This window comes from Neomonachus schauinslandi, chromosome 3 (genome assembly GCF_002201575.2).
Source record: "Neomonachus schauinslandi chromosome 3, ASM220157v2, whole genome shotgun sequence".
Classification (NCBI taxonomy): Eukaryota; Metazoa; Chordata; class Mammalia; order Carnivora; family Phocidae; genus Neomonachus; species Neomonachus schauinslandi.
This window is the reverse complement of record NC_058405.1, coordinates 164,180,957-164,208,824: the sequence shown is the minus strand read 5'-3', so window position 1 is coordinate 164,208,824 and position 27,868 is coordinate 164,180,957. Positions and strand designations below refer to the sequence as shown.

The following is a 27,868-nucleotide window of genomic DNA, read 5'->3' as shown; positions in this document are numbered from 1 at the left end:
TAGGTCAAAAAGCTTACGTTCGCGATAGTCGAAGAAGTTTGCTCAGTAAAAAGCTTACCGAAGAGAACGACTAGTTTCCTTGGGTTCAGGTATAGGGACAGGGGAAAGCATAAAGCTTTTAAAGACAGTGTATGATCGTGTGCCCCAACACCTAACCCCTCTGGCAGGGCCCCAGAACCCTCGCTCAACTTCAGAGTGCGCCTGCGCCACGCCGTGGTTGCCAGGAGACCGCCGAGCCACGGTTCCTGCCCCTGGGTTGAGGCTTTAACATGGCCAAATTCGTGCTTGCGGGTGAGTGATCCCCACGTCCGCCTGTAGATCGCTCAAAACACCGACAACTACTCACCCCCTTTGGTCGCTGAGCAGTGATTTTCTTAACTGCCTTTTGTTCTAGCAATTCCAACCTCTATATGGACTACCCCAGGCTTCTTATGCATTCATTCAAAGATGCTTATTGGGCAGGGTCCTCTGCAAAGCACTCCCGGATACTGGGGACACAGTGGGGGAAAAGATATACCTGGGCCTTCGAGGAACTTTCAGTCTCACGGAGTACCGAAGCATGTAAACAAGTAATTTTGATCCACTGTAATTAATGAAATGAGGGAGATGTGCACAGGGCTCTGGGAGGTGTTGCAGCAGCTGATTTTGTGAAGGTTTGGGATAGGGAGGCCATTCCAGATAAAGGCACACAGCTAGAAGTCTCACGGCCTAATGGAGAAACTAGATATGGAGGAAGTGACTGGACCTGGGGCTAGAATGGGAGCCACAGCCGGATCCTGGCACCTAAAGTGCCCCAAACAAAGGTGTTTGAACTGTATCTTGAAAGCAATGAGGAGTCTTAAAATTTTTTTAAGCAGGAGAGTATCCTTAATGGGTTTGCATTTTAGGAAGCCCACCTTTGTCAGCAAATGGAGGAAAAGGATGGAAAATGTCACTGGCATTAGGAAAACCACTAAAGGGTCTTAGTAAAAACAACGGGCTATTGCACCTGCCTCCGTCCCTTCTCAGCAAGCTTCCTGAAAGAGTAGACTGCTTTTGTTTCTTCAGGTACTTCTTCCATTCAGTCTGGCTTCTACTTCTGCCTCCTTTCAGAAATGGCCTTCATCAGTCACCAATGACTTTCACAGAAGCTGTCCAGTCTTTATTGGAACTTTCTGATGCATTAACACAATTGACATCTCCCATCTGCTTGGAAATCTATTTCCTTTGCTTCTTTATTCATTCAGAACATTTTTGAGCACTGACTGACTATATGCTGGGAAGGCAGTGATACAGACACTTACAAAGAATGTTACATGTGGGCTAGTGGCAGGGCTGGTTCTATAGGAGCAGTGGCAGGAGCCTTTAGTCAGGCAAAGGCTTCTTGGCTGGAGTGGTTTTTTAAGCAGAGATCTTTAAGCAGAGTTACCTAGCAGAAGGAGGTAGGGAAGAAGAGAGTGATTAACTCATCCATGGCAGGGGCTGGGGTTGGAATGAGGAAAGCTAGAAAATGGAAATAGATTTAGTAGGATTGTAGCAAAGGGTACAAGAAAGAGAGTGTCATAGGCTGAGGCCAGAATTAGATATAGATTCCTGTGAGCCATGTTCAATATTTCAAACGTTATCTAAAGTACATAGAAGGCTTTTGGAAGGAGAGGACATAATCAAATTTGCATTTTATCTGAATGGTATTCTCTATGGGAAGAGAAAGATTAGATGCCAAGACCCCAGTTAGTTGCAATAGTCCAGGAAGAAGATAGTGGTAGCCTGGCCTAGTATGGTGGGAAATGGAAATGGAAGGAATTGAGTGAACTAGAGAGATATTAGGGAGGCAGAATTCATAGAACTAAATGTCTGATTGGGTGGAGGAAGGCAAGGGAGAAGAAAGAGTTAAAATTATTTCCAACCAGTGGTTTGGAAAAATGGGTAGATGAGTCATTGGAAAAAAAAAAAGTGGAAAAGTAGGTTTAATACTCTGGATACTCTTGATTCTCTTAAATAACTGAATATAATGAACATAAGAGAAGAGCAAATTTGGTGGGGGAGTTTTGGCAAAATCTGTACTAGACATGCTGAGGGCCTATGAGACATTCAGAGGGAGATGGAAAAATACAGGAAAATATAAACATCTAGATAAGGCGATAGTTCTGAACTGGATGTGCAGATTGCTACTTGAACCCAGGGAGTGGAGGAGATCCCCCAGGAAGAATGCATAGAGTATAAAGATGCCTTGAAGAATGCTAACCTTTTAGTGGATCAATAGAGGAATAAGAACCTACAAAGTATAGTGAGAATGACCAGAGAAGTAGGATGAAAACCTGAAGAATGACCCCCACCATAGTGGGTGTTTCAGAAGGATAGAAGAAGGCAAATGCCAACAAGAAAATGACCAAAATGTATCCATTGGATGTAGTGACATGGAGGTCCTTGATACCCCTCTAGAGAACTGTGGTTAAAGCCAGATTGCAGGGGGATGGGAAGCAAATGGAAGTGAAGAACTGAGGGTGGTAAGTGTAGAGAACTCTCTCAAGAAATTTTAATAGAAGAAGACAGGTAGAACGCAATAGCTAGAGAGGGACATAGGCTTTTTGTTTCTTAAGACAGGAGAAACTTAAATGTAACTTGACTATATTTAAATAGGATGGAAAAGGACCATTAAGAATAGGGATAAGGTGCTGAAAGAGAGGTTAACCAATTAAGCAGAGTTGGTGGCAGTTCTGAAGGAGGAAGAGGGTGGTGTTCAGAGCCTAAGTGGTGAGGTTAGAGCTGAACAGGAGGTAGGAGCCATCTTCCGTGAATAGGAGAAAGAAGGAAAGGATGAGTCCAGATGCAGACAGGCTTGTAGGTATGATGGCAGGAGGTTAGGGGATTTCCCAAATGACAACATTTTTGTATGATTTGGTTTTGTTTTTAGATCACTCTTTTTTTTTTAAAGATTTTTATTTATTTATTATGTCAGAGAGAGAGGGAGGGAGAGAGCAAAGCAGGGAGAGTGGCAGGCAGAGGGAGAAGCAGGCTCCCCACTGAGCAAGGAGCCCAATACGGGGCTCGATCCCAGGACCCTGGGATCAAGACCTGAGCCGAAGGCAGACACTTAATCAACTGAGCCACCCAGGCGCCCCTGATTTGGTTTTGGTTTTGTAAAGTAGAAAGCAAGGTTATCTCTTCTGACAGTGTGGGAAAATGGAGAGAAGGAAGAAGTTTGCAAGAAGTGGGCCACGTTTGGAATGGAAATTGTGGAGAACAGAAGAGAGTGCTGATAAGGAAAATAGAAGAGTCTCCAGGCAGAGCTGAAGGCCAGTTGAGGCCAGTGACCATGAATTTATAATGGCGCCTCTCTGCTTGCTTCTCCCATGTTTCTCCAGGGGTGCCTAGCAGCAGATGGAACCCAGAAACAGAAAAGGCAGGTAACTGCGTTCATCCAGGGTGAGAGGCTTTTACCAGGCTGATTTGCCAGAAACATAGTGGGGCAAGATAATTTAAAACATGAGCTAGAGTGTGGTTTGAACTCATGAACCATGGATTTGAACTAAACAGGGAGGCTAACAGATGGAGTGGTTGAGAGGGTTGATGATTTAGAAGTCGCCATGAAGTGGAGGAAGTCACGATTGGGAGTAACTGGGGAAAATTGTTGCAGAGGGGGTTCTGCACTGGGCCCCTGCCCCTCCAACTCCCATCAGACACCCACCCAATCCATCTACTCTGGCAGCTCTAACTTCCTGTGTATTGATGGCCGCAAAATCTGTTTCTTAAGCCCTTACATGGGGCCTGCACTTCAGACTTATAGGTACAGCTACCTGCTAGGCTTATCCACTTAGATAAACTGCGCATACCTCCAGCTGCATTTGTCTACAATTAAACGTCTTACCTGTGGTTTCTGTTCAGTAAGTACAGGATCATCTACGCAAGCCAGAAACTAGGAGTTATCCCAGACTTTTCTCTGCTTCTCCTCCCCCCCCCCAGTACCACTCCCTGGAACACATATCAAATCTACCTGTGATTTTACCACCACTCCTCACTTTACACTTTGCCTTTTAGTGGCTACTAATGACTAGCTCATTATTAATAGTTCATGCTTAGTAGCATGGCAGCCCCTTAGAGAATGTGAAGTCTAGCACACTCCTGGAGGAGAGTAAATATCCAATCGCCTTTTCTTCTTTCCACATTTTATTACTTAAGATTCTGACCTCCTGTGAGATCATTTTTTTTTTTACTACTGTTAATAAAAATCAGAAGTTTATATGGTGGCAGTTTAATGCTATAATTCTATGTTATAAAATATATCATAACTATATGATTAATTCTGTAATTATATGACAAATACAACTACGTGATAGTTTCTGTGTGATATAAGAAAATGTTGCAAATTTGAACTCTTTTAGGTAGAGCAGATTGCCCATATTATGCTAAAGCAGAACTCCTAGCAGACTACTTACAAAAGAATCTTCCTGATTTTCGGGTACATAAAATTACACAACATCCTCATGTTTGGGAGGTAAGAAACCTTTATTGTTTGTTAAACTCACACACTCACAAAAATGTGTTCTGATTTAATGAAGTATTAGCCAGTGTTATCAGATGGGCTTCCAATAATGAATGTTCATGTACTACTATTTTAACACTAATAAAATTAATTCCTACTTAGCAGTCTCAGAACATTATATGTTTTTTTCTTTGTACCTAGTAAAACAAATGAGGCGCTAACCAATCAGTAGAATAAATTTAGCTGTTTTTTTCTCCCAAGAATCCAGGTAACCTGTATTAACCTTTTTAACTTTTCATTCTCCTTCATTTGATTTCTAATGACATGAGGCACTTGCTTATTTGAAATACCCTTCTTTGGGACTGTGTTTCCCCACAAACAGAGATTTGGGGGAAGGAGTTTCCTTTACTGGGGGATGCTCTTGGGAATAATGCTCTGGGAAGGAATGAGGACAGCAGTGTTGTGCAACAGGAGAGGTTGAACCACCGTGCTGCTGCAACAGAGGGCTCAGCCAGCCCTGGCCTCTGAAGCTGGGCTGGCCCTTCAGAGATGCCCCAAATACAGGTAAGGGGGCTGGGCTTTTGTAATGACACAACTAACAGTCCTTGGAGGCAGGCTGCTCTTGGGCAGGGGACTTAACTCTAGGCAAGGGAACCTCTCTGAGGTCAGTTCCTAGAGAGAGACTCAGCACTGAGCTGTCAGCAGTAAGTACACCTGGTGACCCAGGGAATGAGTGTCTTGGTCATGAAGGGGGAATCTGAACGATATATGACAGGATCTGCTACAGCTCACCAGTTGTTCTGCCTTTGGGATCTACATGTATCCATATAATAAATTCATACCATCTGGGAGCAGCTCTTCTGGGGTTCTGGTTGGCATCTTTCCCTGGGGAAACTTGACAAGAGGATGGTCAGTGAAAGGAACCACAGTCTCATATCACTGCATATCATTTTAGGGCTGTAACTGACACTCATCACCGTTCTTGTCAATGATCCAGTGTCAATCCCCCTCACCCTCTGCTGGTCTAGGTGACTTCTGAGGTGTGATGACCTAGACCTGTATCCTCAGGGGTCTGAGTCCTAGTCTCCCAGGATGTAACTGGATGTGACTGCAGCACATGTACGCTTGCTGGCAAAATTGAGCAAGACAGTACCAAGGATGCCCCAGCGGGTCACCTAGATGCCAAATATTCTTTCCTGCCCACATGCCCCTGATCAGCAGGGCCAGGTACTCCTTCCAGGATGGTAACTCCTTTCCTTGACTGCTGTCTCTTGGCACAGGAGCTCAAAGTGACCAAGCAGCAACCATAGCTTAACGTTTAGTGGAACTCTTCCTGATAGAAACACCCTGGCACCTCTGGAATTTAGAACCTCCAGACCCATGGAATCTAGAGTTAAGTGGGCTTGGGGAAGCACAAATTCTCCAAGTGGGTCACTGGGTCACTCTTAATTCCATCCCTCGGTTCCTGGATTCATGTATTTCACCTAGTGGGGAAAGCACTATATTGATTCATGGTGTATATTGCATCCTGAAAGACAGTGCTTTATCCTTACAAGGTAGCAACCTCTAAGCACCTTCGGTGAACTGTTCTATCCCTCTATCAGGTGATGTGATATATAATAGGGCCAGTGCATCCCATGGTTACGTGCCCAATCCCACACATGCTTTACTCCAAAGTGGTTCAAAGTGATGTTATGCAGAATCCCATGTTGCTAGGTTGAACATTTTCTAAGCTCTTGGGCAGGGTGCTGGCCAAAGCCCTATAAGAAGAAAAAGCAGTTCTTTGCCCAGAATATATGTTGATTCCAGTCAAGGTGAATCATTGCCCTTTCTAGGGTAGAAGGGGTAAAATGTAATCAACTTGCCACCAAGAGGCTGGTTAGGGTCTTTGAGGGATAGTGCCATTATCAGGGGGTCAGTGTTGGTCTCTGTTGCCAGCACATTGGACGTTTAGCAGCCACAATGGCTCGATCAGCTTTGGTGAGTGGTGGCTTGTTCTCTAGGGCTGTAGCATAACCTCTCTCTCTTTTGTGAGCCCAGTGTGCCTTCAGCTAAGTCACCTTATCTGCTGGGCTCTTCCATGCTTTTATCACCGTCGATGTTCTCTGATGGGCACTGCCCCTGGCCTCTTTTTATTTAGGATTCTATCAGGGAGTCCAGCTCTATAACAGCACATCCTTTAATAGCCCTGGCCTAGGATGGACAGCCACACCAGTCTTCTCCATGATGCTGAGAACCATCATCAGTGCAGTTCTTATCATTTTGATGGATGTAGTGTCCTCCAGGCCCTTCTGGAGAACATAATGGACCAGTAGGTTTCCTGCCTTCCATAGTAGCATATCCACTCCAGCATGCCTATTTTTCTAAGCTTTTTGATTCCTTCTTCCATTGTCTTCCGTGGATGTTCTGGCATTTCTGTTTCATTTCACGTGAACCATCACTTTCTCCAAGCTTCGGAGAGCCATCCTAGCAACGTGTTGCCGCTGTCTTCTGAGGTGCTTGCCAGAATATGTACCCTTGAGTTGCAGAAGAGTAATTTATATTGATAAATTCTCCCTTGTCCAACTCTATATTCCACTCTTGATTCTGCACCCTCAGGGTCCAGTCCTATACATATTCCCCCAGTCCTACCAAGACATCAACATGCCCCACTTGGTGCTGAAGGTCCTATGGGGCAGAGTCCCTTTCCTCCAGAGGCCTGGCAATTCACTGGCCAGGCTATGCAATGAACAGGGGAACCATGGTGGAATCCTCACAGCAGCATTGTTTGCTTTAAGGGAAGATAAAGGCAGAGAGATCTTCAACATCATCAAGAGAAATTAGTTTCTAAGATTTTATGTGTAAGCTAGCCTCATTACACATGTCTCCAATGACAAGAATGTTGTCATGTACTTTACTCACAAGAATGTTGCTCTGTCTCTACTCAGCTCTTGTCATTAGAAGGCCTGGTCTACACAAACCAGATAATGATGATTTAAACTGTCTCTGATGAATACTATTAGAAATCCACAGATAACTTTTAGCTCATCAATTCGGTCCGAATGACAAATTATACCCACATATTTGGACAGCAATATCAAATTTAGGTGGCCCTAAGACTGGAAGTATCTCACATAGAAGAGCAAGGTAAGAACCAGTTGAATTTTTTTGAAATCAGCTAAGTTGGAAGACTTGGCTTCTCTTTTAAGCTAACCACTTGCATTCTCTGTCTCCTCGGCAAAGAGAGCAACTTTCGGTACCTTTATTTGGTCAGCGAATTTGAAAAATAGTCTCGTATTTGATTAATTTGTTACTTCACTCACCATTATTTTCTCTATTTACATTTTACAACATAAAGATATCTAAATTTTATTATGTATGCTCAGTGGTAGTAAAAAAAAAAAAAGCTAGTTCGTGTTTGAATTCTGAAGTATGGAACTGAATTCTGAGACAGATTCAATGGACGACTTCTCTTGGAATATCATTCAATAGGAGTGGTTAAAAGACCTGTGTGAGAAAAATACGTGGAGTCACAAAAAGTCCCCCATCATATGGAGAGAGCTGTTGGATCGTGGAGGAAAGGGCTTGCTTTTGGGAGGATATAACGAGTTCCTGGAATACGCCCAGGTATATGGTTTAAGTTGGTTTGTCTGCTCAAAACATTGCCATTCTCTCAAGTTGTTCTCCAAATGTCTTGCTTTCCAAAGTATTCTCTCTGCTCTCTTTATTCTGTTCTGGCTTTAAACAAGAACTTTCCATTATAATCATTGTCAGTGTTGACTTTTTCTTCCTAATATTTAGCTTTACTATGGTGTCACCTCTAGCATGACTACTGAGCTGATGAAGATAATTGCTCAAGAGAACCTGGAAACACATATAGAAAAAGAACTGGAGGAAGAAATCAGGAAAGATCTCATCCACCCTTTGCAGGTCTGGATCACCAGGTGGGACAGTCAGACTCCAGGATTCATGAGATTGGGTGTTATATTTAGAAAGGACGATAAGGTGGGACTAAGTCCATGATGGAAGAACCTCTGAATGTCAAGTTTGAGATTCGTATGTATAGATATGTACATGTATAGATATGTGAATATATACATATATATCCCCCAATATAGCTCCATATTTAAGTTTTAGATTATAGGTGTATGTATGCACACACACGTATAAAATCTAAGAGCAACTGTATAGCAAAGATCATTACTTCGACAACCCTGTCTCCAGCTCTTGTCTCCTCACTCTGTGTCTCTCATGCTGTCTGCTGCTTGCCTTCTTGCTCTTTGCCTTGCCGCCCTTCCTTCCCATTCCCTCGCTTTCCTTCTCCTCTCCCCACTCCGGTCTCACTGCCTGCTGCCCTGCCTCGCTTTCCCACTTGCTAGTGCTGACCTTGTGTTGTGTGCCTGCCTCAGTAACCAATGTTGTGGCTGGACCAGACTGTGGTTCTTACTACGTTGGCAAGACCCCCTCAGCAATAACCATCAGGAAACGTGAAGAGAAGGGGTTTTGTTACTTACACATCCTGGAAATGGCATGGCAGCCCTGGAGCCACACAGTGAAGTCACCGGTGGGGAGAGAGAGAGAGAATGTGTGAGCACACAAGGCCCCGGGGCTCTGCTTTTATTGGGGTTGAGAGTGGGGGACTTGGTTTTGTGGGCTCACTCTGTCCTGCCAAATTTAAAACCTAGGAGTGGAAATTTAAAGCTTGGGAAGAGAAAAAACAAGCGGCCCAGCTGGCCGGTTACTGACATCAAAGATCTCTAAAACAACTGAGCCTCGGTGTGGGAGGGCCCCTGGTTCCTTAGCGGTGTGGCTGGCAGCGTGTTTACTGCAGATAGCCATCTTTGAAGTGGATACCTCCTCGGCAACCAAAACCTGTAAAAAACAGAAAACAAACCTGCCAGGGTTTATACTACACCTGAGTTTTGCTCCTTCTTCCTTTTTTTCCTCTCTTGCTCCTCACCGCGTTCAGTCGTGGGTACAAGCAGTCTTCACTAGCACCTTTTGTCTCTGTACTCCGTCTCTCTCTCGGTGTCTCTTGCTGTCCTTGCTCTCTCTCTCCCTCCCCACACCTCACTGTGTCTCTCACACTGCCCTTCTTTCTTACTACAACTGCATGTATTTTAACAGTCATGTTCCTTTGGAAAATTATTCGTTATGAAATAGTTCAATACAGAAAAGAATTAAGAATGATGTAATAAGCATAAACATGAAACTCACACCCAGATTTAATAAATAGTACATCACCTTTAGATATTTTTAAAGGATTAAAATGGTACAGATACTGTTGAAACCTTCATTGAACCCCTCCCTAAACCCATTGTGAAAATCAAAAATGCCCAGGTGCATTTCCAAACTCCTGTCAGGGTCATTACACCTGTTGATTGGTAGCCAAGCTATAGAGTACCCAGATACTTGCCGGGTTGTGGGTACAGATACACCTAGCCTATGCTGATCCTGGGCTTCTTTGCAAGGATTTAGAAAAGATAGTCCTTTCCAAAGAAAAAAAAATGTCATTACTTTGTAGACGAGGGTATAAAGTAGAAAAGAGCTATGGTTAAATAAAACTTATTTCTTTACCTTTTTGAAAGAAAATGTCAACATGTAATTAGAGTACTCTGACACCATTCTTTTAAATTTTGCTTTCTACATATTCTATTTTATTTGAAAAGTCTTTGTACATTTCTTATTTGGGGTTTGTGTTCAGATGGTCAGAGCAAGGGATTGGTGGTAAGAATATTTTTGCTCAACTTTTGCTTCCTCACCTTAAAAAGTCTATGTGGTTGTGTATGCCTATTTAAGATATTAAACCACCCTATTAATGCACCTGCAGAAATATCTATTAAGAATAAAAGCTTAGCAGGAGCAAAAGATTTAACCATTCATAATCCGGCTTTGCATTTTTATTAGCGCATCTGTCCCTGCCTGCTACAACCTAATTCCCATCTTGACAAGTGGTGAAGTGTTTGGAATGCACACGGAAATTAGCCTGAATCTATTTGACAATAAGCAGGCAGAAGAAAATCTCCACGTTATCGTGACTGAAACTCAGGACCTGGTGGCCCCCTTGCTCCGGAGCATCTCCATCTGCACCCGAGTGGAGGACGCCTTCCTCCAGGCCCACGTGATCATCATCCTGGATGAGAACACTGACCAGGAGGTGTACACTCTAGAAGACTGCATCCGAAGCAGGCTTCCTTTGTGTAGGCTCTATGGATACCTGATCGAGAAAAATGCTCATGATTCTGTCAGAGTTATTGTGGGAGGAAAAACGTTTGTGAATCTTAAAACCATTTTGCTTATGAGATATGCCCCAAACGTGGCCCACAACATCATTGCTGTGGCTCTGGGCGTGGAAGGCCAAGCTAGAGCTGCACTGGCCAGAAAACTGAGAACAACCTCCTCATGTGAGTGCGCTTCTGTGTCTGTTTCTGTTTTTCAACAACGTGATTTCAAAGCCGCTAGGAAGAACACTGTACCCCTTTAGGATTATTCTGGATATCTGGAATAGAAAGTAGGAAGCACATACAAAGAACTCCTTACTGTGTGATTTGACTACGGTGTGAACATTTTTTTCTTACTATTTTTCATGACAGGCTGACTTTGTCCATCATTTAAAAAGTTAAACCAATGTTTTTTTTTGTTTTTTTTTTTAAAGATTTTATTTATTTATTTGAGAGAGAGAGTGAGAGAGAGAGCACAAGAGGGGGTAGGGTTAGAGGGAGAAGCAGACTCCCCGCCGAGCAGGGAGCCCGATGCGGTACTCGATCCCGGGACTCTGGGATCATGACCTGAGCCGAAGGCAGTCGCTTAACCAACTGAGCCACCCAGGCACCCAACCAATGTTTAATATAATAAGATTTCTGTTTTTCTAGTTATAATTTGAAACCTAATGTTTCAATTTTCCATAATAATAGTCAACTAAGGTAATCAGTGTTTTTTATTTTTTTTAAAGATTTTTATTTATTTATTTGACAGAGACACAGTGAAAGAGGGAACACAGCAGGGGGAGTGGGAGAGGGAGAAGCAGACTTCCCACCGAGCAGGGAGCCCAATGCGGGGCTCAATCCCAGGACCCTGAGATCATGACCTGAGCTGAAGGCAGACGCTTAACGACTGAGCCACCCAGGTGCCCCTAATCAGTGTTATAAAAAAAAAATCATCAGGGGTGTGTTTAAGTGGCTCCACCCCACTTCCCACCGATGTGATGGTAAACATTTGCAAGGGTATTAAACTTGTCCGCAGGATTCTGCTGTCTGATCGTTTTCTGCCCCCAATTAGTCTTGGAACCAGTAGACGTCAGAACCACGAGAGGATGAGACTGGATTAGAAAATGGATTGTTGTATTTAAAAGAGGAGTGCTGTATTTGAAAACATTTATCATCTTTAACAAATTTTAGGTGTCCATGCCTTTAGTTGGAGCAGGTGCAACAAAGCCCATGAAAATGCAGGGAGGTGTGAGGCGTTCCCTCAAGACAGTGGGGAGTTGATGAAATGTGAGCCTCACATGCTCCAAATCGGGGCCATAAAGGGCTTCAGGAAGCCCCTACATTATAGGAATAGCTGTATCACCCACTGCTTTACAGGGAGGCCCTAGACCCATCACTTCTGGTATTCTCACACACAGATCTTCAGTGCCTCACCCCCAGGTTCAGTGATTACCTTAGCCAAATTGCTATAAAATTATTCAGTAGGAAAGAAAAACACTTTCTAATCATTTTATCTCTGTGCCAACCTTATATACAGATATGTAGACACTGCTTTATCACAAAAGATTTCTGATAACGCTGATCAAAGTGCCAAGAAGAGACAGTGTTACAAAATTTAAAACAAGGTGGGGGCTTTCAACTAGAAAGCTGCTCTCGTGTGGGTCTGGTGGTGCCATAAATTGTAAGCTCTCCTGGACCCAAAGCCAATAAGCATATGAGAAGCAGAAGAAAGAGAAATGGAGAAACATTGGGTAAAGGAAAGAGAGACTTTGGAGGGACAGAGGTCCATGGGAATGGTCCGCAAAGCAGCAATGAGAGACTCTGCACCAACAAAGCCAGTTTCCTGAAATCAGAAAACCATCAAGGAGAGTCATTCAGTGAAGAGTCCAGATGCCAAGAGGGTAGCAGATCTTTCCAGGATGTCCCTTGAGTTTAGTTCACACATAACCCTGTTTCTCAGACCATGTGCATTGGGGTTGGTTGGAACTCTTTCTGCTGCAAGTGACAGCAAGTCCACTCAAAGCGACTGTAGACTGTAGACAGAGAGAGGTTATTTTCAGGCATAGATGGATGCTGGGGCTCCAACGATGATGTCAGGACTGGCTTGCACTCTCTCTTGACCTATCACTCGGCCCCGCTTTCCTCAGCATTGGTTTGCTTCTCAGGCAGGCTCTCTGTACAGAGTGGCAAAGTGGCCACTGGTGTCTCCAGGCTCATACATTCATAATTTAGCTCAACCCAGGAGAAAGAGGGCTTGCTCTCTCAAATGTACAAAAGGAGCAGGATAATATCTCATTGGCCAGGCTTGGGCCATTTGCCCATCTCCAAATCAATCGTCATGGCCAGGAGTCTGGAATCTGGGACTCCTGCCTATTGATAGACCTGAGGGGTGAGGACAGCCCCACCCAAACCATATGGACTGAAATTGAGAAAAGGTAGTTATTTAAAGGAAAACCAGGATGCTGTTAAAGAAAAACAGTAGGGAAGAAATGTTAGGAGGAAAAACAGCAGATGTCCACTATGATTTTCTCTAGCAGAGTTATATAGAGCCCTAAGTCTGATAAGAAAAATTAATTCTCCCTACTGCCTGCCTTTGAACACAACCATGTGAGGGTATGATACTTAGAGCTGCTACAGCTGTTTTAGGACCATGAGAGGCAGGCCGAAAGAATAGCATCTTTGAGCCGCTGAGCAAGCACCAGTGTTACTGCCTACCTCAACTTGTTATTGCCTGAGAAAAGTGAGCTCCTCCTAGTTAAGCCAAGTCAGAAAGATATTCTGTTACTTGAAACCTACACATCAAACTTACCTCATGCACAACAGTAGAGAATTTAATCTCCACCGTAGGAAGTGGTATGACTTTGGAAGATAATTAAGTCTTTAAACAAATAAGTTAATAAATCAATAAAATTACTTATTTTCACTTCAGATACAACATTCCTAGAAGATCCACAGTTTTAGAATCATATTAAATTTTAATCCCTATTTCTCTCTAACCCCTGTCCTCTTATTTTCCTTCACAGGGCAATCACTTTGTATAGTAGTTGCTTTCTTACCCGCTCCCCTCCACCCCCAGAACGTTGCAAGGATTTGGGCTGATGTGTTTCCTTCTAAACCTTCCACCTAAAAGTGCCTTACACATAGAAGCTAATTCAATTACTTATTGATTAGGATGTTCCTGAGGTCCTCTTATTATAACACCCTCCTTCTGCAGGAAATGAAACCCATCCGGGGGTTAAGTGATTAGCCCAAATTTCTATTCCAGTCTAGAATCAAGAACCTTTGTCAGAACCAAAGCAGATAAAAAGTTCTCCTAATGGCAAGCAGAGTGGTTAAGTTAGGACCACACCAGTGGTATAATTTTCAGTAGCAAGGTCTTTCAGAGAGCATTTCAATATTTCTTGAATTCACTCATATGGCCTATGTATGAACATGATTAGGAATTGCCGAACCCTGATGATTCAGTAAATCATGTCATTTGTACATTTGGGGGGAGCATAAACTTAGATCATTTTATAGCAAAAGATCAATCCTAAAACAACACACAGACAAAAAATAGACTACTGGCAATTTTTTTGTATTAATGCTCATTCTTATGTTAATTTTAAATTTCTTTCTCTTCACAGGTATCAAAAATGTGATAGTTTGGGGTAATATTAGTGGAAATAACTACATTGATCTGAGAAAAGCCAAGGTTTACAGATATGAGAGTGCTATTTGGGGACCTCCTAACTACTCACGTCCTGTTTTGAGCTTGATTTTTGATAGGTATGGTATATTTTTAAGTGAAGTATACTAGCAATGTTGGATACATGTATAATAGTTGTTATAATCCTTTAAATCATCTTAGAAATCTTTGAACCAAAATGACTTGGCATTGGTATTGTTCACACTCACCTTTGTTTATGTGCTCTATTGAAGATACAGAAAATCCCACAGAATCCCAACTGGTCAATCCCCACGCCCAATTTATTTGACTTTGCAATTATGAATTTTTATATTTCAGACTACCCTTAAAATGTCTCACATATTCCTTTAAATTTCTCTCTAAATCAAGCATCTGCAAAGTGAGTCGGGAATAAGGAATTAAGACAGTGAGCGGGCCTAGGCCGTGCTGGGTGTTCTGTCCCAGGAGAGGCAGGACCGAGGACTGGGCAAGAGCACCGTCTCTAAACCAAGCTACCTGGGTTGGGATTCTCAAGCAGCCACTTCCTAGCTGTATGACTTTAGACACATTGCTTAACCACTCTATGCCTTAGGTGTTTCATCTGCAAAGTGGAAATGGTCCCAAAGCATGGGCCGTACAGGGTTGTTGGGAAGATGAAATGGCTTAGTACAGGCAAAGCGCCAAGAACCTCCCCCACTGCAGTCAGCGCTACCTTTATGACAGGGCTGGGGAGAGGAGAGGAGGAGGAGTGGCTCTGAAGCATCCTTCTAAGCTTTGCAGCCCCTTTCCAGCTGTAGCATTTCCTCTCCTTTGCCCCTTCCTCAGGCCAGGGGCACTTCATCCCTGCCCAGAAATGATGCGCCCCCGAGCCCACCCTCCTGGCACATGCTTCCTCTGGGTATGGGCAGTGTCTCCTGGAGCTATAGGTGCTAGCTTAGCAGGGGCAGCCCTTTATCGCCCTTTATCGCCCTCTCTAGTCCAGCTGGTCTACTCCCTAAATTTAAACTTTAGATGATAACAACTTAGTTATTTCCCCAGTTCTCAATGTGCATTTTCTTTAGATAATGTTATCCCCAGATAACATTTTCTTTAGAACAAAGGATACCACTGGCTCCAAGATAACGTCTACATAGAATAAATTTTTTGAAACTGTTCTTGCAGTCTGACCACTTTTCTGTGTTCCGTATTTCTATTATCATGTTTTGACACTTCAGGATTCCTTTCTGTGATATTTCATTACTTTTCGATTGACTTTTTTTTTTTTTTTTGCTTTTTAAAAATCACTGTTTATTTGTTAGAGGGTTTTTTTTTTCCATACAGATATTTGCAACAATTCTGAATTCCCCAAAATCATTCATAGATGATAAATACCATGCTAAGAAAGTATTAAATTTGTACAAAAATACTTTATAGCTTAATATTTGTTTGTTACAAATAAAAACATATTTCAGTGAAAAAATTAAATTAGATGGCATTTTGTTTAGGAGGGTTTCTGGGAGCTCAATCCCCAAGATGGGATTGCCAGCCTGCCCTGTATGTTCTGCCCATATTGCCCTATATTATTATTTTTTTTAACTTCCTTTCCAATATTTTTGACTTTTTTTTATTATGTTATGTTAATCACCTTACATTACATCATTAGTTTTTGATGTAGTGTTCCATGAAGAAGAAGATAGCAGGAGTCGATTGACTTTTTACAGGATTCAAGAAGCTTGAAGAAGGAAGGTACACAGGAAGGCATATTTCTCTTTTATGGAGATGATTTCTTATACTGAGATCCATTGACCCAAAGAACATTCTTTTATTCCCATTCTTCCCTCCACTGTAAAATTGTTTCTTTCTCTCCTTATAGTGACTGGGTAAACAGACAATATGTGGAAACTCTTAAAAAGCTGACGGCCACAGGAAAACAATTTGGAGCCATCTTATCTGCACACAGTATAGCCACTACATTGAAATACTGGTACCATGGCTCACCACCTGGAGAGATCGTGTCTTTAGGAGTACTAAGTGAAGGTCAATCTGGGTTTTTTTTTATTTTGTATTACTTTCAAACCTGCCTGTATGCCTCATACCCCTGCTTCTGTGTCCCCGCCTTCTGCCTTACCTGGTCTGTAAGCTGTCTGGACTTCCACAGTACCATACTCACTTATCGTTCATGCACTCACTCATTATTCATGCACTCATTCAGCCATTGAGAAATTCTGCGATGTTTTGTGTGAATGAGCAGGGAACACACACACAGCTGCTGCCTTCAGGAGACCTAGAGCAGAGGGAAGAAGAGCCAGCTACAAAAACTCCAGAGTTCCACTAAGCTGTTTTCACTGTATCCCAGCTGAGGAAGGGAAAGCAAGGTTGGTTTTAGGCAGATGGCAGGAAGAATCAGGATGGACTTCAATAAGGAGGTGACCCCCCAGGAAGCCTTCAAGTCTGAGCAGTGTTTACCTGGCAGACTAGTGTCTGAACACTAGTTCAGAACACCCCCCAGGAGCCACAGTGGCGAAGATCCAGGGTCAGGATATGAAGGACCTAGGATCAGGATGTAGATCTTAGGGCACCCATGGGAATGTGGAAAGCTTCAGCTGCAGATACTGTATATGCATTCTTACAACCTTACCGCTTTCATCTGCTAAAAACTACTTCAGAGGACTTCTACGTTTTTGAAGAGTAGGAAAGAGAGAAGAGTTGTTCTGTGTTCTGTGGGTTCTATCGAAAGCATCTCTTCCCTTTGTATTTTACTTTCTCCCTGTGCAAACTCATTTGCTGCTAAAGCTTCCTGCCTCCACCTCTCTGCTGAGCAGCAGCCTATGAAACACTGTCCCCTGGACCATGCTGTCACCTCAGACCGACATACACCAAACTGAACTCATGGTCTTCCTCTCCAATTTGATCTACCTCTTTTGTTCCTTATGTTATGAGTGGAACCACCATCATCCCTGTTATTCCAGTGACCATCGTGCAGCTCAAGGAAATCTCCCAAATCCCCCAAGTCTGAAATCATCTGTCTCTCCTCTGTATGTGAATAGCATTTTGTCCCTCTGTCAGGGAGCGCATTCCAGCCTGTCCTCGTTGGTGGCGTGGTTAATTTCTTTAAGTCCCCTGTGTCCTGTGTTCGAGCGCATACACCCTGAGGGCAGGGCTTTGGCTGAGTCTTCCTGCTGCTACTTCAGGGTTAGACACTCAGGGAATCTTGTTTCAATTGCAGTAAGGCGCATGAGCACGCTTTTAATGCATAAGGTGAATCAAATCAGTATGTTACCTTTTTGGTGTAATAGGCATTTAAAACCTTATCTTTATTTGTTAACAGTTTAATTTCTGTAGGAATTCACCAATAAGCAATGCAATACTGGTGGTGAAGGGCAGGTCATCACTGTCTTCCTGAAACCATGTAGGTAGACTCTTGTATGTTGTCCACCCATCAGGCTGGCTCTTTACAGATTAAAAAAAAAGAGAGTGAACAGAGAACCTCAGATGCCCTCTAAAGAAAGGCCTTTTAGATCCTCGTTTCTTGACTATCCTCACATTTTTGTTCTACTGACCGCATTTTTGAAGACTAGCATGGCGAGAATCATTTTCTCATTTGATGGAGGCACAAAAGGCAGGGGGGCAATTCTATCTGAATGTTGCATAGTTAGTAGTAGTAAGTGTTGTCCATCTTTTCATTTGGAACACATCCAAAATGGGCCCTGGGAGCTGCCGGGAAATCATCAACTTCCCCAGCCCCTCCCTCTCCCACCCCAGGCCTCACACTGCAGCTATGGGACCACCACAGCAGGCTAGAAGAGCGCAAGGCCAGGTGAACAAATGTCTTGGGGTCTTGGGCCAGTGAGGGGCAAGGAAAGGCCACAGGGGGCAGAAAAAAGGAGTCTAGACAAAATGGAGGAGAAAGACATGAGCCCCCGAGGCACAGGCGTGGGGTCTGAACCAAGCCTGAGGGGACAGAAGGGGTAACGGGAGGGAGCAGTAGTTCTTCTTTCAGAGAGAAACACAGAAGAGAGAGTTGTCAGAACTTGGAGAGATGCTCAGTCAATACTTCTAGAGTAGGTGTTTCAATCCTCCCGGGAAAGGAATTCTCAGAAATTTAGTTCGCCGTTACCATTAAAAATCATGTACAATCTCTGTCCTTTTCTACAACGCTTTACATGAAGGGTGTATTGTTCTGAGTGCTTTTGTTTTGCTTTGCTTTCTATTTGCTCACTACAGGCCAGTTTGGTATTCCTGAAGGGATCGTCTTTTCTATGCCTGTAAAATTTGAGAATGGAACTTGGGTAGTTCTTACAGATCTCGAAGATATTGAAATCAGTGAACAAATAATGACCAGAATGACAAGTGATCTCATTCAGGTAATGTCTGAATAGATATAAGAACCCTGACTTTGATAATGACCGTAAACTGATTCCTCTAGGCCAAGGAACCCACACTGATTTTCTGTGGGTTCAATTTGATTCCTCTTCCTAAAAACAACCAGGAGGCAATAAGACTTTGAAGAAATCAACAGAAGAACACTACTCATTATGTTACATAATGTCTGGCATGTTAAAAATATTTGCTGGTTACTTAAAAATCAAGACCCAAAGTGTTTTTCTATTGAAGATTGATTGATTAAGCTAGCAATTGTGGTCACTTCTCTGATTATAAAATTTTTCAACAGGAGAAACTTGTTGCACTTGGAGATTTGATCAATTTTCAGCCCTATCAATCAGGTAATCTTTTCAATGTGATGTTTTATTGAGCTGCTGCTAAAAAACTATTAAAATATTTGTTGGGGCTCCTGGATGGTTCAGTCATTTAAGCATCTGCCTTCGGCTCAGGTCATGACCCCGGGGTCCTGGGATAGAGTCCCGTATCCAGCTCCCTGCTCAGCAGGGAGCCTGCTTCTCACTCTCCCTCTGCCCTTCCCCCTGCTCGTGCTCTCTCTCTCTCTCTCTCTCATGCTCTCTGTCTCTCTCAAATAAGTAAATAAAATCTTGAAAAAATTTTAAAAAATATTTGTTAAAACTGAATCGCTATTGAATATTGGTAATTATAATCTATACTTTATCAGTTTTAAGTGAAATTATTGACAAAAGAAACTGCCAAGTTTAGTGTGTCCTTCGAAATAAAACATCTCATAAGAATGCTAAAGAAATCACATCTTAAAAACACAATGACCTTATAAGTGTTGTGTGTAACATATGTATTCATGTCCCAGGCCTGCCGTAACGAATGACCACAAACTGGGTGGCTTCAACAACAGAAACTTACTCTCTAGTGAATAAATGAGACTAGCAGGCCTAAATCAAAGTGCTGGCAGGGCCATGGTCCTTCAGAAGGCTCTAGGGACGCACCTTTTTCTGCCTCTTCTGGGCTACAGCTGCATCACTCCAATCTCTACCTCTGTCTTCACGTGCCGGTCTTCTCTCCGTGTGTGTCTTGTTTCTTCTCCTTAAAAGGACACCAGTCATTGCAATCCAGTACGACCCCATCTTAACTTGATTAAATCTGCTAAAACCCTATTTCCAAATAAGGTCACATTCACAGTATCAGGGATTGGGACTCGCATTTGGGAACACAATCCAAACCACAACATTCCATTTACTTTTAGATTGCTTAAAAAAAAAAAATACATTTTAACAAGCCTATTTTTCTCACTGGCAGTTTCTCTAATACTAAGCTCACAAGGAAGTGCTATCATCTTTCTTTGATCTCTAAATATTGAAAATATTTAACAACCAGTATGGTACAGATTCCACCCAATCAAAATAGTTGCTGCCTCTCAGAATGAATTAACTGGTAAAAAAGAACCTGGCAGGGGACAGAAGACTGTCCTTGGTCCAGACCAGAAAGGGTTTAGTGAGGCAAAGTATGGCAGTGTGGAAAGGGCAGAGAGACCAGGCCTCGAGGAAAAGAGGTTCTGGGCAGAGGATGGGCTTTGGGAATTCAGATCTGGTTCTGCCAGTGGTCAAGTCACTAGGAATGGGCAAAAGCAAATAAAGTCCAAAAGCAGCATGGAATCCAAGGGCATAGACACAGAAGTCCGAAGAGCAGTTGGTTTTCACTGGAACTCTTTTATTCCCAGAGTTTAGAAGCTCTCTGTGTGGCTTCCTGCTTCTGCAGAGTAGAGCTGCAAATTCCTTTTCTGAGAATGGGCTATAAAGAAGTCATTCTAAATTTGACTCCTTTGGTAGTTAGTCCTAAATTTTCTGTAATACTTGCATTATAGAGGGTTTGGTGAAAAAGAGTAACCTAATTTTATGCTGTTTTCATTAACAAAGGTCAAGGCATAGATAGATGATAGATAGATAGATAGATAGATAGATATAGATATAGATATAGATCTTGATTCTGTCAACTTCAGACCTTGCCCAAAACACTGTTCCAGAGATTCCAACATCAAGGCATTGAAAATAATCAGAATTTTGTACAGTTTGGAGATCTCTGCTTATTAGCATATCAATGAGATGATTCATGCATGAGGTTTGTTTAATCTTTTTGATTAATTTAATACTTAATTTCTTGACTTTTAGAGACTGACATAGCCAAAAGCTATGAAAAGACCACCTTACCTACCACATACAACAACCAGGAAAATCAAAGAGTCTCAGATGGTAGGTATAACAATTGAAGAAAAAAAAATGTCCTTTTTATCCAAGGCTTAACACTAAATTTCGAAGAAAGGAATTTGATCATCTATTAGCCACAAAGTGGAAATTAAATCTTTTATCACCCTCATCCTATATTCAAAAATCAGATTATATTTAAAATCTATTAAAATTTTGAAGGAAATTAACAGATATTCATTGAGCACGTTCTGTATACTGGTCACTGTGAGAGACACTGGAGACACAATGACAGAGTTATAGCCATACAGATATGTCTGGGGAAAGGAGCCCTGAGAATACGAGGAAGTAAATGCCAAGACGCACAATGAGTTTTTTAACTCAATAAAACAAAGCAATACAGGTCAAAAGGAAAGAGAGTATATAATAAATAATCTAGAAAGGCACAAGGAAAAGAGAAGTCCTTGTAATATATGAAGAAGACTTTGTCGTATCTTCAAATCTAGTTGGGACTTAAGATGGCTAAAGATAATGAAATGATCATTTATTCAGAAACTCTGCTGGTTCTGTCACACAAGGTGAAAATATTCGAGATCTATTGTACAACAATGTATACATAGTTAATACTGTACTGTACACTGAAAAACATGTTTAAGAGGTAGATTTCATGTTACATGTTTTTAGCACAATAAAAAGAAGAAAGAAAGAAACCACACTAGATCCTAGGGATATGAACATAAATCAAATATTGTTCTTGCTCTCAAAGTGCTCACCGTCTAGCATGGGAAACAGCAAAGCCAATCAAAAACTACCCTGTTGAGAGGGGCCTGATGGCTCAGTCAGTTAAGCATCTGCCTTTGGCTCAGGTCATGATCCTGAGGTCCTGGGATCGAGCCTCATGTCCTCCCTGCTCAGCGGGGAGTCTGCTTCTTCCTCTGCCCCTCCCCCCCCCACTCATATATTCTCTCTCTCTCAAATAAATAAATAAAATCTTAAAAAAAAAAAAAAAAACCTACCCTGTTGAGAAGGAAGTGGTATGTAGAGAGAGGCCCAGGTATAATGGAACCACACTGGGGGTCTCCTGACAGGGACAGCAATGTTAGGAAAGGCTTTCAAGTAGAAGTGACATGGGACCTGAGTCTGGAAGGATGAGTAGAAATTTCTCATGTCATGTAGTGAAAAAGAAGCCTGCAGGTGGAGGAGTCAGAGAAGCTGTGAAAGGTGCCCCACCAGAAGGAGCCACATGGGCAGAGGAAGGATTTCAGGTGGCCAAGGCATGACCAGAAGTGTGAACCCAAGGCAGTCTAAAGTTGTATTCAGAAGACAATAAACAGAGTAGCTGGGCTAGAGCAGAGGATCCCGAAATGATGAGTAGAACTGGAAGAGGCACATGGAGGTCATCTCTAGTTTGGCTGGTTGAGAGCTCAGCCAAGTGGCTGGTGGGTGGCGAGACAAGCATGAAATGGCTGCTATTAGGCTTAGAGAACTAACCTGGCTTTCTCATTGGCCCCCTCGAAGGTGATGGAGCCTCCCAAATCACTGTCCGGAGGACTGTGGTGAGTTCAGTCCCAGACAGAATAGGTATTTATATAGTATCTCTAGGATGGGTGCAGCACTGTTGTTCCAGTTGGCCCAGCTGGTATTGAGCAATACTCAAGGAAATGACTGAGGGCTCCAAGGCCCTTGTGAGAGAACTGAGAAAAAACTGTCAGATCTGTCATGGGCAAGGTGACTGGCAGCTTTCCAGCATGGTTGAAAAAGAGCCAAGTTGTAGAGTATGTATTCTAGAGTTTAGGCATCAGAACAATCCAAGTTGTTAATTAAAATGTTAGATTCTTAGACCCTCTACTAAGTCATAATCTTACACAGACTGAAGAAGGTTAGTGGTGATAAAGTAGAGAAAATGGGGCTGATTTCAGGTTGTTTGAGGGGCTATGTGTTGAGTGAGCATTAGAATCAAATATCTCTTGATAGTGCTTTCCACAGTGTGGCCTCAGTGGGTCATAAAAAAATTTTGTGGGGGGCGGCTGGTGGCTCAGTCAGTTAAGCATCTGACTCTTGATCTCAGCTCAGGTCTTGATCTCAGGGTCATGAATTCAAGCCCCGTTTAGGCTCTATGCTGGGTGTGAAGCCTACTAAAAAAAGAAAAAAAAAATCGTGGGTGATGAAATCAATTTAACAACTGGCATTTTTTCCTTAAACTGGAATAAAAGTGATAAGAGTAAGTAAGAAGAACAGATTCTTTTTCCCAATGCACTAGAATAGAATAGAAAAGAAAAACAAAGATGAGTAGAAAAGATAAGAAAAGGGTAAGTCCTGTTTCATGTAACTTTTTCTGTTTTATTGTAAGCACACAAGTGCACATACTGAACTATAATGTAAAATGCATTTTTTACTGTGAGTCATGGTCAACCAAGTTTGAAAAACACTGACCTAGGCCATTTCATAGTTGTTAGTTATATTTTAAATCCAATATGTTTTATCTAATTTTGGTTTCAGAATATAAAGATAGAATGTGTTCTGATCTAATCCAAGATGAGGAGAAAAACCTGGTTATGTCAGACACTAAGTCAATCGAGTCACATACCATCTCTGTAGTGCTAATGGTCATGACTCACGTTGTCGGGTCTTAGAGAATGACGTTGTGGTCAGAAGAACGTAGTCCAGTTCTCAAGACTCCATATAAAAGTGATCAGGCATCTTGCAGCTTCCCAAGAACAAGGCATTCAGAGAAACTTGGAGTGGAAGCAACAGGATAGGAGAAAATGAGACTAACTTCAAAAATCAATGTGCTTTAGATACTAAAATCTCTGTTCTGCGCATTCTCTATTTACAGCAGTGGATCTTTTAGATCTGATTCCTCAACCCAACTCTGAAAAGCCATACAGTCAAGAAGCCATAAATGGTAGGTGGGGAAACAAAACATTAACTAGTCTTTTCTTATTCGATTAATACAACTAGGTAGAAGAGATCAAGTGTCCCCCAGATATAATTCTTTTCAAACCCTCCCCCCTTACATCCCCAGCTTTGTTTGCTGACACTTTTGGAACCTCCCTTCCTACATTTATAACCAGGGCTATGTCAATGGCAACTGAATCCTTCTTTCAGAATGAATAAGTAAGGAAATGGACACAGATATATCTGCAAGTCCAGATTTTCAAAGTCTATAACCTAGTTGTCATGGTATTTTTTGAAAACTAGGCTGATATAGACTTCTTTGGGGCTGACCAGTCAGGATATTCATCCACGCCTCCACACTCTTATTTGAATGTCCAATAAAATGAACAAATCCATGGTACCTTCCATTCTGAAAATGTATAGGATGATGGGCTTTGGAGTGGGGCTAAGTAGGGGGAATTAGAATTGGTACATAGACGAGAAGCAGGGCCAAGAGAAGAAATGGAACTGACCATGTAGCTGCAAAATTCAGAATGGGAAGCAAAGGAACCAAGCAACACTGCAAGTAGAAATAGATTAAGGTCAGGAGGGAGGCCAGAGTTTAGTTTTGCTGTATGTAAAAGATCTAATGATGGTCTTGTGGTTTGATGTCCCTCATAGATAGAATCCCTCTCACACACACTCCCTCAGTTGAATCAGATTGAATACAGGAATCCAGGAAACAGAAGAAAGAGGAGAGCAAACAAAAAGCTAATAAAAACATAGGTTACTAGTGGATTTTTAAATAGTTACACCTTTTCATTCTCCTCCTTTTACAGATTCTGAAGACAAAAGGGTGGAAGAGCAACAGATAAATTAGACCAACTATAAAGATATTTGGTGGTGTAATAAATATGGAAAGACCCATGAATGCCTGTATTTAGGGAAGAATAGTTTGCAAGATTGACTTCCATCTTAGATAATGTTATGCTAGACAATAATGGGACTGCACACACACAAAAAGATTGAGTTCAATCATTTTGTGTTACCTGAATCCCCTCATAGGTTTGCTTTTTGTCCTATTTTCTCATATAGTTTGGTGTCAATTGCTGTTTTTTTAAACTACATTAAAATACAATGGTCAGTCATTGCATCCTTGCCTGTGCATGCTTCTAAGAGAGCCTGCTTCCCCCCACAGGCCATACCTAAGGCATGGACATGAGTGGCCATGTTTGCTCGGCTGTTCTTACCACCTTGGCTTCAACTGATTGGACTAGAATAAATACACCTTACTCAAGGGGAACCAATAGATTTTCTCTCACAGTGTCGAAAACTTGCACTGAGAAAAATGGCTGAGTAAGTTGGTGTCTGGATCATGGTAAAGGGAGTGACTTAGAGAGAGCCGCACAGTTCTGCTGTGAGGTCTTCAGAGCTAGTCAGGTTCACCAGCTTCATAAGGCCTGGCTGTATATTCTTTCTCCTTGGATTTGCTTGGGATAATTATCTTTACAATAAATCACACTTTTACTTTAGCTCAGATGGAATAGGTTTCTGTTTCTTGACACCAGATGTGGCCTGAATAAATGGAATTTTGAAAGGAAAGCATAATATTTTTACCATATAATTACATGGTTTAAGTAAAAATTACAGTCTTTATTAAAGCAGCAGTAGTCAAACCAATATGCTCATATATTTGCAAGCTAATAGAACCCTTTACAAATGCCAGTTAAGAACTTTTGAGAGCCCAGGAGTCACTTTAAAAACTGCTGATCTCTGTGCTTTCTCTGTAGTTTAAATAGCTTTTACAGTACAAATTACTTTCTGAAAATTCAAGAAAATTTCAGATGCTCCTTCATTGCTTCTGCACCATTATGATTCAAAACTGTGACTAACTTTTGCTTGTTTCCAAAGTCAGCACCTCCTTTGATGTTATTGTAAAGAAAACTTAGTGTCTGTCAGTGTTAAGGACTTTGGGTAAGGTTTGGTGCCCTAATTCTACCATTTCCCCTGCCTCGGCTTGTGGTATCCTCAAGGGAGTATGACCACAAAGAGCACTAACTGGGTGGGAAGTCATATGGTGCTCTACACATCGCTGGGCATGTGGCAGTCATTCCTCCACATACAGGGCTTCTTCCTGGTAAAACTGAGCTAGATTGGAAAATGTGACTCAGGCCAAGAAACTCAAGCAAAGCTTCCTGTTCCTTCCCCCTTGAATCGGGCATGCCGGTCACGTATCAGCAGAAACCAGATGGCAAAGCTGGAATAGAGAATATAACTATGAAGTCCATCACCTTTCGAGGCAGGGCCCTGCTCCTTAGTGATATACTTTCCAGTGGGTGAAGCCCTAACCATTCAGATAGTCAGCAGCTTCTCTAGGTGGACATCTAGAAGGGGCTGGAAAAAAACAGGGGCAGAGTTTCTCCTTTGTAGAGACACTGTAGGAAACATTCAGCCCCATCTCCAGCAGGCTGTTCTTTCCAGCATGAATATGAGCTATTGTATGTTTGAACCACTATAGGATGACCGGGATACTCTAGGATAGACTCCCATAGGAGCACACAACAAATTAATATTAATCATTATACATAGTTTCACACATTTGTCCCAAATTAATATAAAATATGGAATTACACCAAAGGAAAGTATTAGTGTTTGCTATTTGTTTAAAAATAATGCTGGTACCATTTCAAAAACATCTCTCAGAGAGTTTTGTTTCAGCTAATGCACTAGCTGTCATGGCAGCCTGATGTGAATAATAGGCCAACTTGGGAAATCTCAAGTCTGGTCTTCCCACTAGAAATAACTTTAATATGAGGTTATTAAAAATAATTTCTCTCTATTATTAAAACTGTCAGCGATAAAGGCATGAGGGAGAAATATTCAGTAGAAAATTTAGATTACTCAGAAGCAGTATGCGAATATAGGTAAATAAATAAAGAAATATAGGTTAAGTGTATATGTCCTTATAACTATAGCAAGCACTGTTACTTGCTCTCCCTACAGCCCTGCCCCATTACCTTGACTAAGAGAACTCTGATTTTATTAGGATGTACAACAGGCCCAAACCCAGGGCATGGATCTTGCTATATCTAATCTAGTCCCATGTGCCAGTGACTGGTCTCGGGGCAAGCATGGGATCCAGTTTTGTACAGTGTTACATAAGAAGTCTTCTGGAGGTGTATGGGGGGCAGATGGGGTTGGAGATGAATGAATGGCATAGGAAAAGAAAGCACTCTGGCTTCCACCAACTTCCTTCCTGTGTAAAATGCTCTTCTACCAGGATATAATGCTTGCAGCTTGGGCAGCCATTTTGTGGCTATGAGGAGACACATCACCAGTATGGTGCTACCAGGAGGGTGGCAGTGTGGAAAGAGGAAAAGCCTGGCATCTGGGACTAAGACCTTGATGAATTAAAAGGGCCTCTGAACCAACTCTGGACCAACTTCAGAATTTCTGTCAAATAAACAATAAACAACTTATGATTTAGACCCCTGTTAGTTGTTAGCCAGTGGAGATATATATATATATATATATATATATATGACCGTATACACTTACAGGCAACAGCTGTATAACTTGATAGAGAAATATCTTTCAATTTGTTATTATTATTTGTTTCAGAAGAACGAGGAAGAAATATATTTAGAAAATATTATATATTTAGAAAATCTGAACAATTGACTTCACCCACTCAGCCAGGCTCAAAACCTTTATTGACTTCTATATTTATAATATTCTCCCCAATTCCAGTTAGTAAATGCCTAGTTCAGTCCTAGACCAGTGTTTTTCAACATTAGCATGAATCAGAATCACCTGTTAAAACAGATTGCTGGGCCCACCTCTAGAATTTCTAGCTCAGTAGGTCTCAGGTTAAGCCTGAGAATTTGCATTTTTAACAAGTTCTCAGGGGATGGTGATGCTGCTGATCTGGGGACCATACGTTGACCAGCACTGTCTAACCTATGGGCAGTCACGCCCTAAGTCAGCCACACCCCCGTTGCCTTTTACTCATACCTACACCCCAGATTATTTAGTCTGAATTTCACTTTCTGACCACAGGATTCCTCTTCATACTTACCAGTAAATTGTTTTAGGCCTCCTTAAATGTTATCCAAACTGGTCTACCACAATCCTATGA

The 27,868-nt window shown here is 42.0% G+C and overlaps 1 protein-coding gene across 1 annotated transcript; it reads left to right on the top strand.

The window, feature by feature from the left end:
• The first annotated feature begins 269 nt into the window (after window positions 1-269).
• Window positions 270-24,610, top strand: MDH1B (malate dehydrogenase 1B). The gene is made up of 12 exons (XM_021702996.1): window positions 270-291; window positions 4,362-4,474; window positions 7,934-8,068; window positions 8,243-8,385; window positions 10,349-10,845; window positions 14,274-14,415; window positions 16,167-16,330; window positions 18,518-18,657; window positions 18,966-19,017; window positions 20,821-20,901; window positions 23,690-23,758; window positions 24,570-24,610. The coding sequence occupies exons 1-12, from the start codon at window positions 270-272 to the stop codon at window positions 24,608-24,610; spliced, it is 1,599 nt and encodes a 532-aa protein (XP_021558671.1).
• The last annotated feature ends 3,258 nt before the right edge of the window (window positions 24,611-27,868 follow it).